Below are 13,936 nucleotides of genomic sequence, written 5' to 3'. Positions count from 1 at the left end.
GTGATGAAAAGTTGATCAGGAAATAAAATTTATTCTATCCCTTGGTCTTTTCACAGGCACGAGTACAGACCTGAGAAGAAAAAATATGACCAGATTGATAATAAAACCTGTCCGATACTCGTGCCTGTGGGTCTGTTGAGGGAACAGAGCCTATCCCCTGGCTTAAACTACACCTGCAAACGGTCAATAAAATATTTAAACACAAATAGCGCATGTGTCTTAATCATTAATATTGTTTATAAAACAATTCCACAAGAATAAAAATAATCCTATAAAAGTAGATCAAGTTGCTCTCATATTCTGCGAGCCAGCTGCTGATGTACTGTGTGAAGCCAAGGGAGTGGCCATACTTAGTAGGCAGGGATGACAAGGAATGGTGTAAGGGTGCTTTAGCCCCTAGTACACAGGAATGTCGGACGTTTCACTCCCAAGACATTTCACTATTGAAACGTTTCACTCCCAAGACGGTTCATACCTAGACGTTTCACTCCCATTTTGTCAATTGTATGGACGTTTCACTCCCATTTTTTTAGATGTTTTTTATTAAGAAAGTTAACAAATTTATTTTCATTATGAAGAGGAAATTCAATTTAATGTTTCATTTTGTTGAATTTGAGAGTCTTGTTAAGAAGAATTTATGAATGTTAAGAATGATTATAAAAGTATATTTGTTCTGAAATATAACAGAATGTGTAAATAATTATAATCTATACAGTATAGTTTCAGCTCAGGAAAGTGAATTTTGTTCTGTTTAAACATTGTTTTGAAGAATTCCTGTTAATTATTAGGAGTAAAAATGTTGGTTTCAATGAGGACATAATTATGATGAATTATTAGAAGATTATCATTGTACTCATTAAGTATGGGTTGAATGATAACAGGTTTAAATGAAAAACAAATGTCTGAAATATCATTTTTATTATAAGAGTAACAACATGAGAAAATTCTATTTATAATAAATCAAGAAAGATAATAGGATCATAACATAATGAAAATGTTCATGAACAACACAGACACATTGTTAGTACCAGTTTCAATATTGAAACTGCTACCAGTACAGAAATTAATATTTTTAAATAATAAATAATATCAATATATTAGATATGTTTATTATTTTTTGTAAATAAATTTATCAATAAAATGCGGAAAATGTGTATAAAATTAATTATTCATTTAAATTATTTCTTTATCAATTTATTGAACAGTAGCCGTTAAAAATGTACGTAATTGAGGTGTTAACAGTAATCTCATCACCTTATTGGTTGTATAAACACTGAGATCATCAATTAACAGTTTGACATCACTATTAAATTAGTTGTATAAACATTGCACTTTAGCATCAACAGTTATTAATCAGTTGTTTATTTGACCATTGAAATAATTTTAGACAATGTTCAGTCAATTAAAACCAAAGTCTTGGAAACAGAAATTCCTCCATAAGTTTTGTTAAAAAAATATAGCAAAAAAAAATTTAATCAGATATTAAGAGATAAATATTATGTTAGATGATCTGCAGAATATTTTTTTACTTATTGATATAAAAATATACTTAATGCAAAGAAAAACACTTATAAATTATTATCATAAACATCTTTAAAGAACTGCAACTTTCATACAATTATATCCGGTCATATATGATATCTTTCCCTAAATAAGAATAAATATCTGAAAAAATAGATGGGCCAACATAAAGAGATCAAAGATCTTTCTAATCAAGTAAAAATAAATAAATAAAACTTTAACAATTATGATATACAAACTTAAAAGTCCTGAGTTTTCAGTCATTGACAGAAAGTGAAATCCCCTTATTCATTACATTTTTTAAGTGAAATTAAGGTCTATTGTAGCTGGGACAGATTGTAGTATAGCACAAGTATCAGAATAATTTTGGTATAAAATGGGAATGAAATGTCTTCAACACGTTTCACTCCCATTTGGGAGTGAAACGTCTTGGTGTGAACCGTCTCAATAGTGAAATGTCTGTCTACCAGTACACAGTGGCGGCTTGAAATGCAGGCCTTTTGTTTGGGCACCAACAACCCTTATCAGCACTACAGGGTAGTCCAACTAATTGTACTGCCCAACAGAATCTAGCTTTTGTGCGTCAATATATTTTGACTATTTTCAGGGCCACCTCATTTTTAGCTCGACTTTTCTATGAAAAGGGGAGCTATCCTACTCGCCCCGGCGTCGGCGTCACACCTTGGTTAAGTTTTTCGTACCACCCCACTTTATTTCAGAAGTATTACAAGTATGGCTTTGAAACTTACCATACTTGTTCACCATCATAACCTCCATCAACAGACAAGAGTACATAACTCTGTCAAGGTTTTTGACAGAATTATGGCCCTTTTTTGACTTAGAAAGTGTATTGAGCTTGGTTAAGTTTTTTGTACCACCTCACTTTATTTCAAAACCATTGGAGGTATTGCTTTGAAACTGACCATACTTGTTTACCATCACGACCTTCATCAACAGACAAGAGGACATAACTCTGTCAAGGTTTTTGACAGAATTATGCCCCTTTTTGACTTAGAAAATACATTGAATATGGGTAAAATCCACTTATTGCCTTAACCCTTTGAGATATTGCTTTGAAACTTTTAATGCTATTTCACATCATTACCCCCATCTGTACGCAAGAGAAGGTAACTCTGTCAAGGATTTGTTTTAAAAATTAAGGCCTTTTATCGACTTAGAATCTTGGTTAAGTTTTTAGTACCAGTCCACTTTTTGACTGAACTGTTTGAGATATTAATTTGAAAGTTGGAATACTTGTTTACAATCATGATTCCCAAAACATGTCCAGGAGAAGGTAATTCTGTCAAAGATTTTATTTGAATTATGGCCCTTAACTGTCAATGTTTTGTATTATAGGCAAGCACTAAAAAACTTAAAAAATCTAAAAAAATTCATTCCTATCCACTTGTTCACTTTACCATAAATTATGTCATAATAAAATAATTCTTCACTAAATATCTTAATGCTCATGGCCATTGTTCACTTTAAAAATACAGAGATTCTTGTATTGCCTTTTACTGCAAAAACTTTTTTTATTGGCAAGCAATAAAAAAGTCGAGCGCGCTGTCTTACGGACAGCTCTTGTTTTATATTGCCTTGAGTTCAAGGCTTCCATGTTTACACATTTAAATTTATTCATTTCAATTTTCATTCCTGAACAGTAAATCTGATAGTGTATCTTGATTATTAAATGTAATAATGAATTTTATTTAATTAATTCTAAGTGATTGTGCCAAGTAAATAGGCAAGAGATACGAGTTTTTAAGGATATCAATAAATGATAGCTTAATTGTGGTGTTTTTGGTCAGTTAAACCTGACAGTACAGTGCTCTTTTAATTAGAGAACATCACAACTGATTATTTTATTCAACAAAACCAAAAAATCCATAAAATTGTGGACAATATTAATCTGAACGAGGGAATGAAATTAATGGTTCATGATTTGAATGTCAATTACATGTAATTTAGATTGATAAATACTTTTTAAGCTACTTATTTGTATAACAAATGTTATTTTGTTTTATTTAGTGTTGTACCTTACCAGCAAAAGCGTAAGCAAGAAATGAAATGTACCATCGATACACACAATGAGTTGGACCAACCACTGAATTATGGGTTCTTTGGCTTAGAAACTATAGACGGTTTGTACAGTAAAGTTTTATATTTTTAACTAATTAAAAGAGTCACACTGGCATTCACAACTTGAGGTTTAGAATCTAAGGAAAGGAAAAGAATGATTAGCCCCATAATAATTTGCCTCATTTTAGCATTATTTCTACCCAGATTAAGGTTGATTTACCCCATTTTAAATGTATGATTTGTTACACAAAGTAAAAGACATTTTGTTTTGTTAAGAACAGAGAATAGTCATTTAAACCAATGTATAATCAATATTCAAATTGATAAAGATTCACTTTTATTAGTGACAACTCAGCCCATTTTAATGACTTAGTATCATGACAGCATGTTAACTTTAATTACTTTAAATATATTCAAGTTAAATATATGTTTGTCTTTGTATTTCTTTTGGGTATAAACTATCACAATCTTCTCAGATCAGTGGTGTGCATTGAAATACTTTTCAACTTTTTAAGGAATTATAGCGGGCTATCATACTTGTTGGCGTAACATTACTGGTTAATGGTTTTTTTTGCAACTTCTTGTACAACTTCATATATATTTAAGATCAGGAAGTCACTATCCAAGGCCTATAACTAATAAATAATTATAAATTATGGCCCCCTGTGAACTTAAAAAATTCTTGGTTTATATTTTGCATGCAAGTTAATCCTTCAGAACTACTAAAGGTATCCCCTTGAATCTTAATACATGTATGTCTTAACATTAGGATCATAATTGGAAATCACTGTTCCATAAATCTTGGCATAGAATTTGAATGAAATATGGGCCTTTGTGAACTTAAGAAGTTTTTTGATCAATGATAACTCTTGAATAAACTCATTATTCTGGTCTGTTTGATTGTAAATTTACTAAAGTTTAATGTTTTAAGGTGACAACAGACACTTTCCGTGGTACTCACATAAATGTCATTTAAACAAAGATATTTTAGTAATAATTGTTATTTATTTAATCTTTGTGCATTAAATGTCGTTGATCATTATAAAAAATAACATATTTGAAAAAAATGCCTTTGTAAATGATTGATTTTGAATAAAAATCCTAAAATTTTAAATCGTCATATCAAAGTCATTTTTTAATTTTTTGTCATCAAACTTTTTGAAAATAACCATACTTATATTATCTAGGGAACCGTGTCTCAAATTTTTTCTATCTTTTCTCAAAAAGATATTACGTAACGTCAAACATTTTATGCGACTTTTTTCACCATACATATTACGTAATTAAAGATAATTAAGTCGCCTATTGAGCAAACAAAAATCCCTGACACGGTTCCCTCCGTAAATGAATTTCCTTTCATGTGCTTTAAACCGCATGTTAATTGCTTGATTATTAAAAAAGTTATGCCGATTCAAAGTAAGTCCGACCCGCATCAAACGAAGTGTCATAAATCGGCTGTTCTCTCTCGGACCCCTACGTTTCACGCTAAATAATTGCATAATACACAAATATCGCACCAGAGAGGGTCACAAGTTGCGGTAACATACTCTAACAACATTTTATGACCCAGTGACATCTGACCAATTAAAAAGCTGCTGATTAATATCAGTTTATAGCTGAAATTTCTTCAATTCTTAACGTGATTTACTGATCGTCTGGTATCTGTCTCACATGTCACGTGACTATCGGTAAAATTTGAGGCACTCAGTGGGGGGAAATGGAACGCATTTGCGCACCGCTAGCGGGGTATTTAATTGTTTCCTTTTTGAAGTTTATTATTATTATCATTAGCATTATTATTGTATTATACCAGTATCACTCGTGTATGAAATTCCGTTAAAATATAAAATAAAATAACAAAAAACTAAGCTTCTGACAGTCTTTTAAAGTCCGTGGTAGATGTACAAATAAGCACGGATTATTATATATTTTTTCCACCAAATTGATAATGTATCACATATTTTAATAGAAATAAAAGGTATTACTAGATCATTATGATCTGGCCTTCTTGACTTCTATTATGAATATCATCTATGCACGGCATAGAGATCCAGTTTCTACCGGGATAGACAATAAATTTCATACTTTGTCCCAGATTTATTAGTACTGTGTCCGATTTACTGGCGAACAATTTATTTTCACTGAGAATATATTTTAATATCTTTTTTTTATTTATAGAGAAATAATCATCCTTAGACAATCTAAAATGGTTTAGAAATTTGTCAGGGACACCTTTCCACAAGTCACATAGGCGTTCACATATAAAAATGTTGTCTGTTTTTGTTGTTGTTTTGCTTGACATTGTTAGAAAACGAGGTTGAATGTAAAGTAAGCCCTTGAATCCGTACAAAAGTCTATCAACTCAACGTAATATCTATCAGATTAACGGGACAGACAAATTATTTTCACACATTATCCGGATATTTTAGCAACTACATTTTTAATCAACCCCGTGGTCGTGCGATTTGCCGCTATGCTTAATCATTTATGTTTCATACATTATGTTACATACATTGGCCGACAATTTCTTAATTTATAAAAAAGGCTAAATGTTGAGATATTCATAAAAGATGTACGTTAGTTGTACGATACATGTATTACGAGAAGTATGGACCTGTAATTCACGGATATAGGGAACTACCGATTTCCCTCATTGATGCCTCAACAGGGGGCGGAGCGTTATCGATAATCGACAGGTTACGCGAATAGCAGATACAAATAGTATAGGTTCCGTTTTAAAACGTTTAAAAACACATTTTTTGGACTAACTGCTTCCAAAATAAAATCACAAATGTGTTCAGAAAAGGTTGATAAATCTACTTAGCAAAAAATCTCATTTTAGGTATTTTCAGTTATAATTGACTCCGTTGTCACCTTAAGAACTTTTAAATTGCCTTATAACTTTTTTAATTGCCTTTTTGCCAGTAATTGCTGTTTAATTGAAATCAATATACATTTCATCACCTTAGACGGCTTAGTGCAATAAATTAAATTAAAAAGGACTTATTCCATTACTGCACTAAGTTGACAAATTGTAGTCCATTAGAATGAAATGAGATGTTCAATTCCCCTTAGCTCATGAAAGATTGTGTATTGTTGTTTTTCTATGTAAAAAATTATTTCATTATTTGAGCTGCAAATGATGAGGACCCTCGGCCTCCAGTATCTCCACGCAAGGGTAAACATACTGTACAACATAAGGAAGGAAAGTCGCACGGTAGATGTCTTAGACTTAACAACAATAGTATTACAACTCTTAAAAGTCTTAAACAGTTTACAGAGCTCAAGTTTGAAGACTGGAAAGATATTGCATGGATTGACTTTTCACATAATGAACTGCAAAAAATTGAACCAGTAAGTAAACCAGTCAAGTAAAGGCATTATCAAATTATATGTGTTTATTAGTAATTTGTATGTATAGCGTAACCTCTGCTAAGCAATAACATTTGAGAGACAAACATTTTAATTATTGATTATTGGTGTTGTTCCAAAAGATTTCACATGTATTTATTGTGGAGTCTTTGATGCTGTTATTGCAGAAAGGGTATTGTTGTACTAGGCATGTACGGGCTGCTTTGCAGGGGTTTGATAGATTACATGTATAATTGATACTCAATAGTTTACCAAGCCAGTTGAGCCTATTAGCCTTAGAGCTATGTTCTCTCCATTACTTTGGTAATGGGACTTAGTGAAAAGGTAAACATACATGTGAATAATAGAGCTATTGAGGTTCTTCTCACCCTGTGTACTACTTGTAGGCTCTCTGTGTACCTTCAAGTATACTTGGTATACCCCAAAACTGCTTTATTGTACCCATAAAAGAGATCACAAAGATTTTTTCCCCTCTATCTTTTTAGTTTTATCAAATATGCACAGCAGCAGTATGTTTTCCAAAAAAATCTTTGAAACCATTTCATCAAAGATTCTAGCTACAATCAACAATTTTGTGCATTGTACATATATTTTTGTGATGTTGTTAAACTGAAAAAGATCAACAAAATTTTACTTTAAGCTGAGACTGATTTGTATTCTTACCTGTATGACCTTAGAGCTTACACCAAAGAAATCATGGCAAGGAATGGGAGAAAGGTGTAAAGGAATGCAGTCCTGATAGAGAATGCCAGTCACTTCTGAAAATTTATGTTATTTAAATTGTTTAACATCATTTGAGCCACATCATGACAAAACCAACATAGTGGGTTTGTCACCAGCATGGATCCAGACCAGCCTGCGCCTCTGCGCAGTCTGATCAGGATCAATGCTGTTCGCTATCAGTTTCTCTACTTGTAAAAGGGTTTGTAAGCGAACAGCATGGATCCTGATCAGACTGTGCGGATGCTGTGGCCACACAGTCATCTTGGGTACCACTGAGTACTTCTTATGTGGGAGGGTACTGGCTATTATACTAAGAGGTATCCATAGATGCATTCAAAAAGTACCCTTGATGTCAGCAATAATTGTATATTTATCACTACCCTTTTTAATAACCAGCTATTGGCTTTCTTGAAAACCAAAAAATCATGATGTGAAATGTGAAATTTTATGTAGATTTAATGTCCCCTATTTGACCATCTGTCATTCTCTTGATTGCCATTCAGAAAATTACTGTCATTAATGTTTGAACGAGAATATTCTCTTTCAAATTGAGGCCCTTCAAGAAGAATAATAACTGTTAATAACTGTGAAAAATCTTTGGAAAATGGTCAGAATTCATTTTATTTTTTGCTACTTTTGTATACTGGCATTTGGTAGACATAACTCTGATCTTTTGTAACAAAGGAAATGCTGTAAAACTTTGTGAACTTCCCACATAACTTTTATGAAAAATATTCCCTCAGACAGCTTATAGATCCCTTTTTGTGTCGCCTCTACGGAGTAGTGGCGACATATAGGGATCACTTCTCCGTCGTCTGTCCGTCCGTCCGCCTGTCTGTCCGTCACAAAACTTGTCTGGACTACTCCTCATAAACTACTGGTGCAAGTTCATCCAAACTTTACAGGAATGATCAGTACCAAGTCTAGTTGTGCATATTGTCAGCATTTTCCGGTTCAATGATTTTGTCAGAGTAATGGCCCTTTAATAATTTTTAATTTTAAAGTTTGTCCGGACTACTTCTCTTATACCACTAATGCAATTTCAATGAAACTTTACAGGATTGATCTGTGGCTCAAGTCCTTGTGCATATTGCACAGGTTTTCTGGTTGAATGATTTTTGTCTGACTTATGGCCCTTTGATAAAAAGGTGTTTTTTTCTGTGTGTTGCCAGATACGCAAAAGCTTGTCCGGACTACTCCTCATTCGGACTACTCACAAACTACTGGTGCAATTTTATCCAAACTTTACAGGAATGATAAGTACCAAGTCTAGTTGTGCACTGTCCGTCTGTCTGTCTGTCACAAAATTTGTCCAACATGAAATTGGCCATCATGAGGCGACACATGTGATTACTGATCGCTCTTGATATGAATATATACATGTATATAATTTATAATTCAATTCAAAAATCTTAGAAATGCCTACATTTTGAAGCATGGAGATTTGAATCTTTTTAGAGTTTTATATTTAGTGCAGTCCATATTTTTCATACAAATTGGTAAACAAAACTTTGTCTTGAATGTTTGGAAAAGCATAAACTTTGTAGAAAACTATTTGAAAATGTGCTAATTGTTATAATGAGATAAGGAAAAAACAATTATCTGTTGGTAGACTACATGTATATGTCTATAATTTTTTTTTCACTTTTCACAAATGCTGACAGAGCATTTAGACCTTTTGGATTTTTTTACCTTCTTTTGCAAATTTGATACACAGGATAGACAAAACTTGTATACTGTTCTGAATTCACTTTTAAGGAAATAAAAGTGGAGCTATTGTCATGACCCACTCATAATGTAGTCGTTGGTTAACTTTTTTTGTTAATGTGTTGTTTTTTTCTCAGAAACTATAAAAGGTTTTGACTTCAAACATGATATACATGTTTATAGTCATAAAGGAGGCCATTTAAAAAAGGCAGAACTTTAGTAAGTCTGCTAATGTTTGCAGGATTATGCCCCCTTTTGGTTTTTGCTTCTATTTATTATCCAGCACTAAAAAAGTAGAGGTCTTGTTTGAAGCTTTGCATGGTGTTTACAGTGATGGAAATAATACTTCATACACTGGTATAACAGTATAAAATTGATAAAGGGTTTAGTTAATCTTTTTCGCGTATTAACATCTGCAGAAGCACGCCGGCACATTTAAACCCCGAGCCCTCAGGGGGAGCGATTTAATAAGTCAGATGCCTTTTGCACATGTTTATGCAGGAAAAAAGATGCATAGGCACTTTTCTTGCATAAAAGTATCGTCTTAATTGATAACTCTGCATGATTTAGGTATCTGTATTTCATACAAACCATTGCTTGTACCATGCTTTCCATGTGCTAGTATGATATCATTTGAATCTTGAGATGAATTTCAAGATTCTGAATACTATAAAAGTAGTCATAAATTCTTACATCAATTACATTTTACAGGAGCTAACTGAGTTTGAGAATTTACAAATATTATATCTCCATGGCAACGGAATAGCTGACCCCGCCCAGATAGATCAACTGATACCTCTAAAGAATTTACGTAAACTCACGTTGCATGGAAATCCGATTGAAAGTACTAAAGTAAGTACAAGATAAATTTAACATGTTAGGAATTTTTTTTTAAACATCAGGGCTGCGTTTCATGGAGAGTCCTAAGTTAATCCTAAATCCTAGGACTTATGACCAACTTTAGGAGAAAAAGTTTTTGCACTTAAGACCGTTTCAAGTAACTGTCCTATCTTTTGTCTTAAACTTAAGACTTATGACCAATTCGCTCTCCTGAAAAAAGTTACAAAATACAATGGCACGCGCATAATCCCGGATTGGATTTACTATGTAATTGATAATATCAAGTATAAAAAGTAATGTATTGCCCTCTTATCCTGTTGAGTGAAAATATATACCACATTTCAAGAAAAACGATAAAATAACCGTTTTATTTAATTTCATAGTAAAAAAATGGTTACGATGTACAGCGCGCAGTAATATTATTATTTATAGATGCGTCTTGTTTTGCACGCGATATTTGGCGCTACATTGTGACGTCATGTAAACAACTCTTTAAACGTCTGTACAGCGTTAATGACTGAATTAAAGATATTGGTGTTCGGATTTATTTTCTTAGTTAGACCATTATCTATCATTCTAGATAGTTTTCAAAACAAAATTCAACAAAAAATTGTTTGATTTTTGAGTGGTTTAACTTAGGACAATCTTAAGATACCTACACTCCTAGACTTAGGACTGTTTTTGGTCATAAATTTAGGAGTCATAAGTTAGGACCTTTTTTCAGACTTTCTTTGAAACGCAAAATTGTCACAATTTTTGACTTAAGACAAACTTAAGACTTAGGACTCTCCATGAAACGCAGCCCAGGCTATTTGTTGCCATAGCAACCAGAATTTTCAACATAGGAAGAAAAGAAAAAGATGTGCATAATCTCCAGACTGCCATCTACCAATATTTTAAGTTTCATAAAAATACCAAAGTAAGTACAATGTTTCAAGATAAATTTAACATGTTAGGAATTTTTTTTAAACATAAGATTAGTATATTTTACCATAAATGTCTTCTCCTTGTTAAAGCAGCATGCTTTCATATCTATGCTAATTTTCATGAAGATTTTGAAAATGTATTTAAAAGTAAAATATTGTTGAGTGAACAAAGATATTAATGGCATTTTACAAATGGCGCTAACAATCCATATAAATTACCAAATCAAGCATTTTACAAATGGCGCTAACAATCCATATAAATTACCAAATCAAGCATAGAGATTACTCTTGAGTCACTATAATTATAAATAAAGCAAGTACTGGTGTCATGTGACATGACTGTTGTTATATTAAATGTTTAATTAGTTTTATATGTTTGATGCACAGGCGCTAGACAATTTTGACTAGTCAATATCACTGTATATGCTTATTTACTATATTATATGAAGAATTCTTCATCATTATTATATGAGAGTATACAGTTATAGTGATAGTGCGTCTAGCGCCTGTGGTTTGTTACAATTACATGTGTATATATATTTATTTGTGTATATGTTTTTATAATCAGGGATACAGATTTCTGGTGCTTAGTAAGCTTCCACAATTACAATGTCTTGACTTCAGCCGTGTAACCAAGGCTGAGATGAAGACGGCCAAAACGTTGGAAGGCATGAATTCCTGGGGTTTAAAGAAGAAGAAAAAGGTTGAAGAGGATGAATAACATTGATGATTTTATCAATTTATGTGTAAATTGTTCATTTTAATTAATCATTTTATATATTTTGTTGACACACAGACATATAAAGGATGACTTTTAGAGGAATTTGATCCTGATAATGATATTCAGTAGTTTTTAAAGGTCATCAGATTTTACTTGTGTTCTAAGATATGTTCATAGATTTTTACCATATATGTGTAAACATGTGTGTTTTATCTTAATTCTGGAAACAAGTGTTGGTGAAATGCTTTTTTTTCAGTATTTTTAATTTGAAAATCATGTTCTTAACTCTTTCATTCCTTTCTACAGTAATAGAAGGAAAGATAATAGTATTATAATGTTTACAGTAAATTAGTAATACTGTAGGCCTACATGTTTTTGAATAGACCATAGATTTTATAAAGTAATTATTGTAAAATAATGATAATATGTAATGATTTTATTTATTTACTTTTCCTTTTAAGTTTTTTTTTGTTAAGTCTTCATTTGTTGTTTACTACATGTATACAGATTGTGCTTGTATTTCTATGGTAGCCATTTGTTTAAAAATATTTTTATCAGAATAAACTGTATCATTGCCATATATATTATTTCTGTGATGTAAGATTGAATGTGTTTATTTAGATATTATGTTGCCCAAGTCTGTGATATAGGAAATATTATGTTCCAGAGGTAGTTGTTAAATTTTATCTGTCATATACAGTAAACAGTAAACAAGAAAAGTTCAGAATTGTAATAAAAAACGAAAGGTAGACCTCCTTAAAATCCATGTCTTGCAAAATGTTTCATTGATATGTTTCTGACAAAGTTTTTCTGTCAGTGAATGCAACAGTACTGAATATTGGCAAATTTAAAATTTGATTTATATGAAAAGCAACAACATAAAGATGCATAGTACCTGTTTATTACTTGTTTATTATTCTAACATAGGTGTACCAAGAAGAAATTATTCTATAGACACTTTGTGTACTATAAGATAACCTCGGCACAAATCAGTCTTTTGACTTGTTGCTTTTGTATTAAATTAAGTCACTGTATACTTAAAGGTTTACGGTCAACTGATTTAGACTTACCAGTATGATATACCTTTCGTGTGAATTTAAATGTAAAGCAATGTAAAAAAAAACTGATGAGACATGCTGTTGATAAGTGTGATTTTAATATGAAGTTGTCCTAATGCATGCTGTTGTTTCTGTTTATTGTTGTTGTGTTTATGAAAACTGTCTTTGTTGTTTGTATGATCATTGTATGAATGTTTTGTTTTAGGAAACGGCAATGGCAGTTACTGTAGGCATATATACCTGCTATTTCATATTGTCTTTATGATTTTCAGAAGTACAAACAGACAAAATGAATGTGTATATTGTAAAGGAGTGTGTTATAAAATCATGTTATTGACAAGATGACATTATTGAACAGTTTGATTGATATAATTTAAAATACAAGGTTGAAAATTATAAATGTTAACTGTGAGAATATCTTGATCTATTATTTGTATTTGGGTCTTTGATGGAAATTTTTATAATAGGTCAGGTGTAACACTTCCACTGTTGGTGCAACACTGGCATAGTGAAATGCACTAGAGTAAAATTCAAAATTAATGATAACGCCATAATATGATCTATCAAGTTGTATGAAAACTGTTAAACATATAAGAAAATTCATTCAAAAAAAAAATGTGGTAGAAAAAAAGTTATAAAAATATTCATCTAAGATATGAAATTTCTTTTTTTTATACTAAATGTAGCTAAATGATCACAAATTACACAAATTATAAGAATAAAGGTAAAATTGTTTTCAAACTGTTAAAATCGTTTTAAAACAACTTTAAGATTTTGATTTTTTTCCAAAATAATAATTAGGTGAACGTTTGTGTTTTTTAGCATATGTAAACAAATTTTTTTTAGGATATGTATAAAAAGTTATTGTAAATATATGCATTAAGGTTGTGATATATGTTAAAGGTTGTAATGTGTACTGCCAGATGGAAAGCATTTAGCCAAGTTGTATACATTCCAGTTCTATGTTTAATTAAAGAAACAGTATAAGA

At 31.5% G+C, this 13,936-nt stretch overlaps 1 protein-coding gene across 1 annotated transcript in view; it reads left to right on the top strand.

Moving 5' to 3' along the window:
- LOC132717198 (leucine-rich repeat-containing protein 51-like) overlaps positions 1–13,936 on the top strand; it is a 14,127-nt gene extending 191 nt beyond the window's left edge. Inside the window, exons 2-5 of the mRNA XM_060700619.1 lie at positions 3,550–3,662; positions 6,734–6,954; positions 10,114–10,254; positions 11,737–13,936. Of these exons, the coding sequence (XP_060556602.1) occupies positions 3,550–3,662; positions 6,734–6,954; positions 10,114–10,254; positions 11,737–11,889 (628 nt within the window). The 3' untranslated portion in view covers positions 11,890–13,936. The remainder of the gene's footprint in view (positions 1–3,549; positions 3,663–6,733; positions 6,955–10,113; positions 10,255–11,736) is intronic.

This window comes from Ruditapes philippinarum, unplaced genomic scaffold, assembly GCF_026571515.1.
Source record: "Ruditapes philippinarum isolate M1 unplaced genomic scaffold, ASM2657151v2 ctg136_1_1_1_1, whole genome shotgun sequence".
NCBI classification, from domain to species: domain Eukaryota; kingdom Metazoa; phylum Mollusca; class Bivalvia; order Venerida; family Veneridae; genus Ruditapes; species Ruditapes philippinarum.
This window is presented reverse-complemented; position numbering and strand designations above follow the sequence as displayed.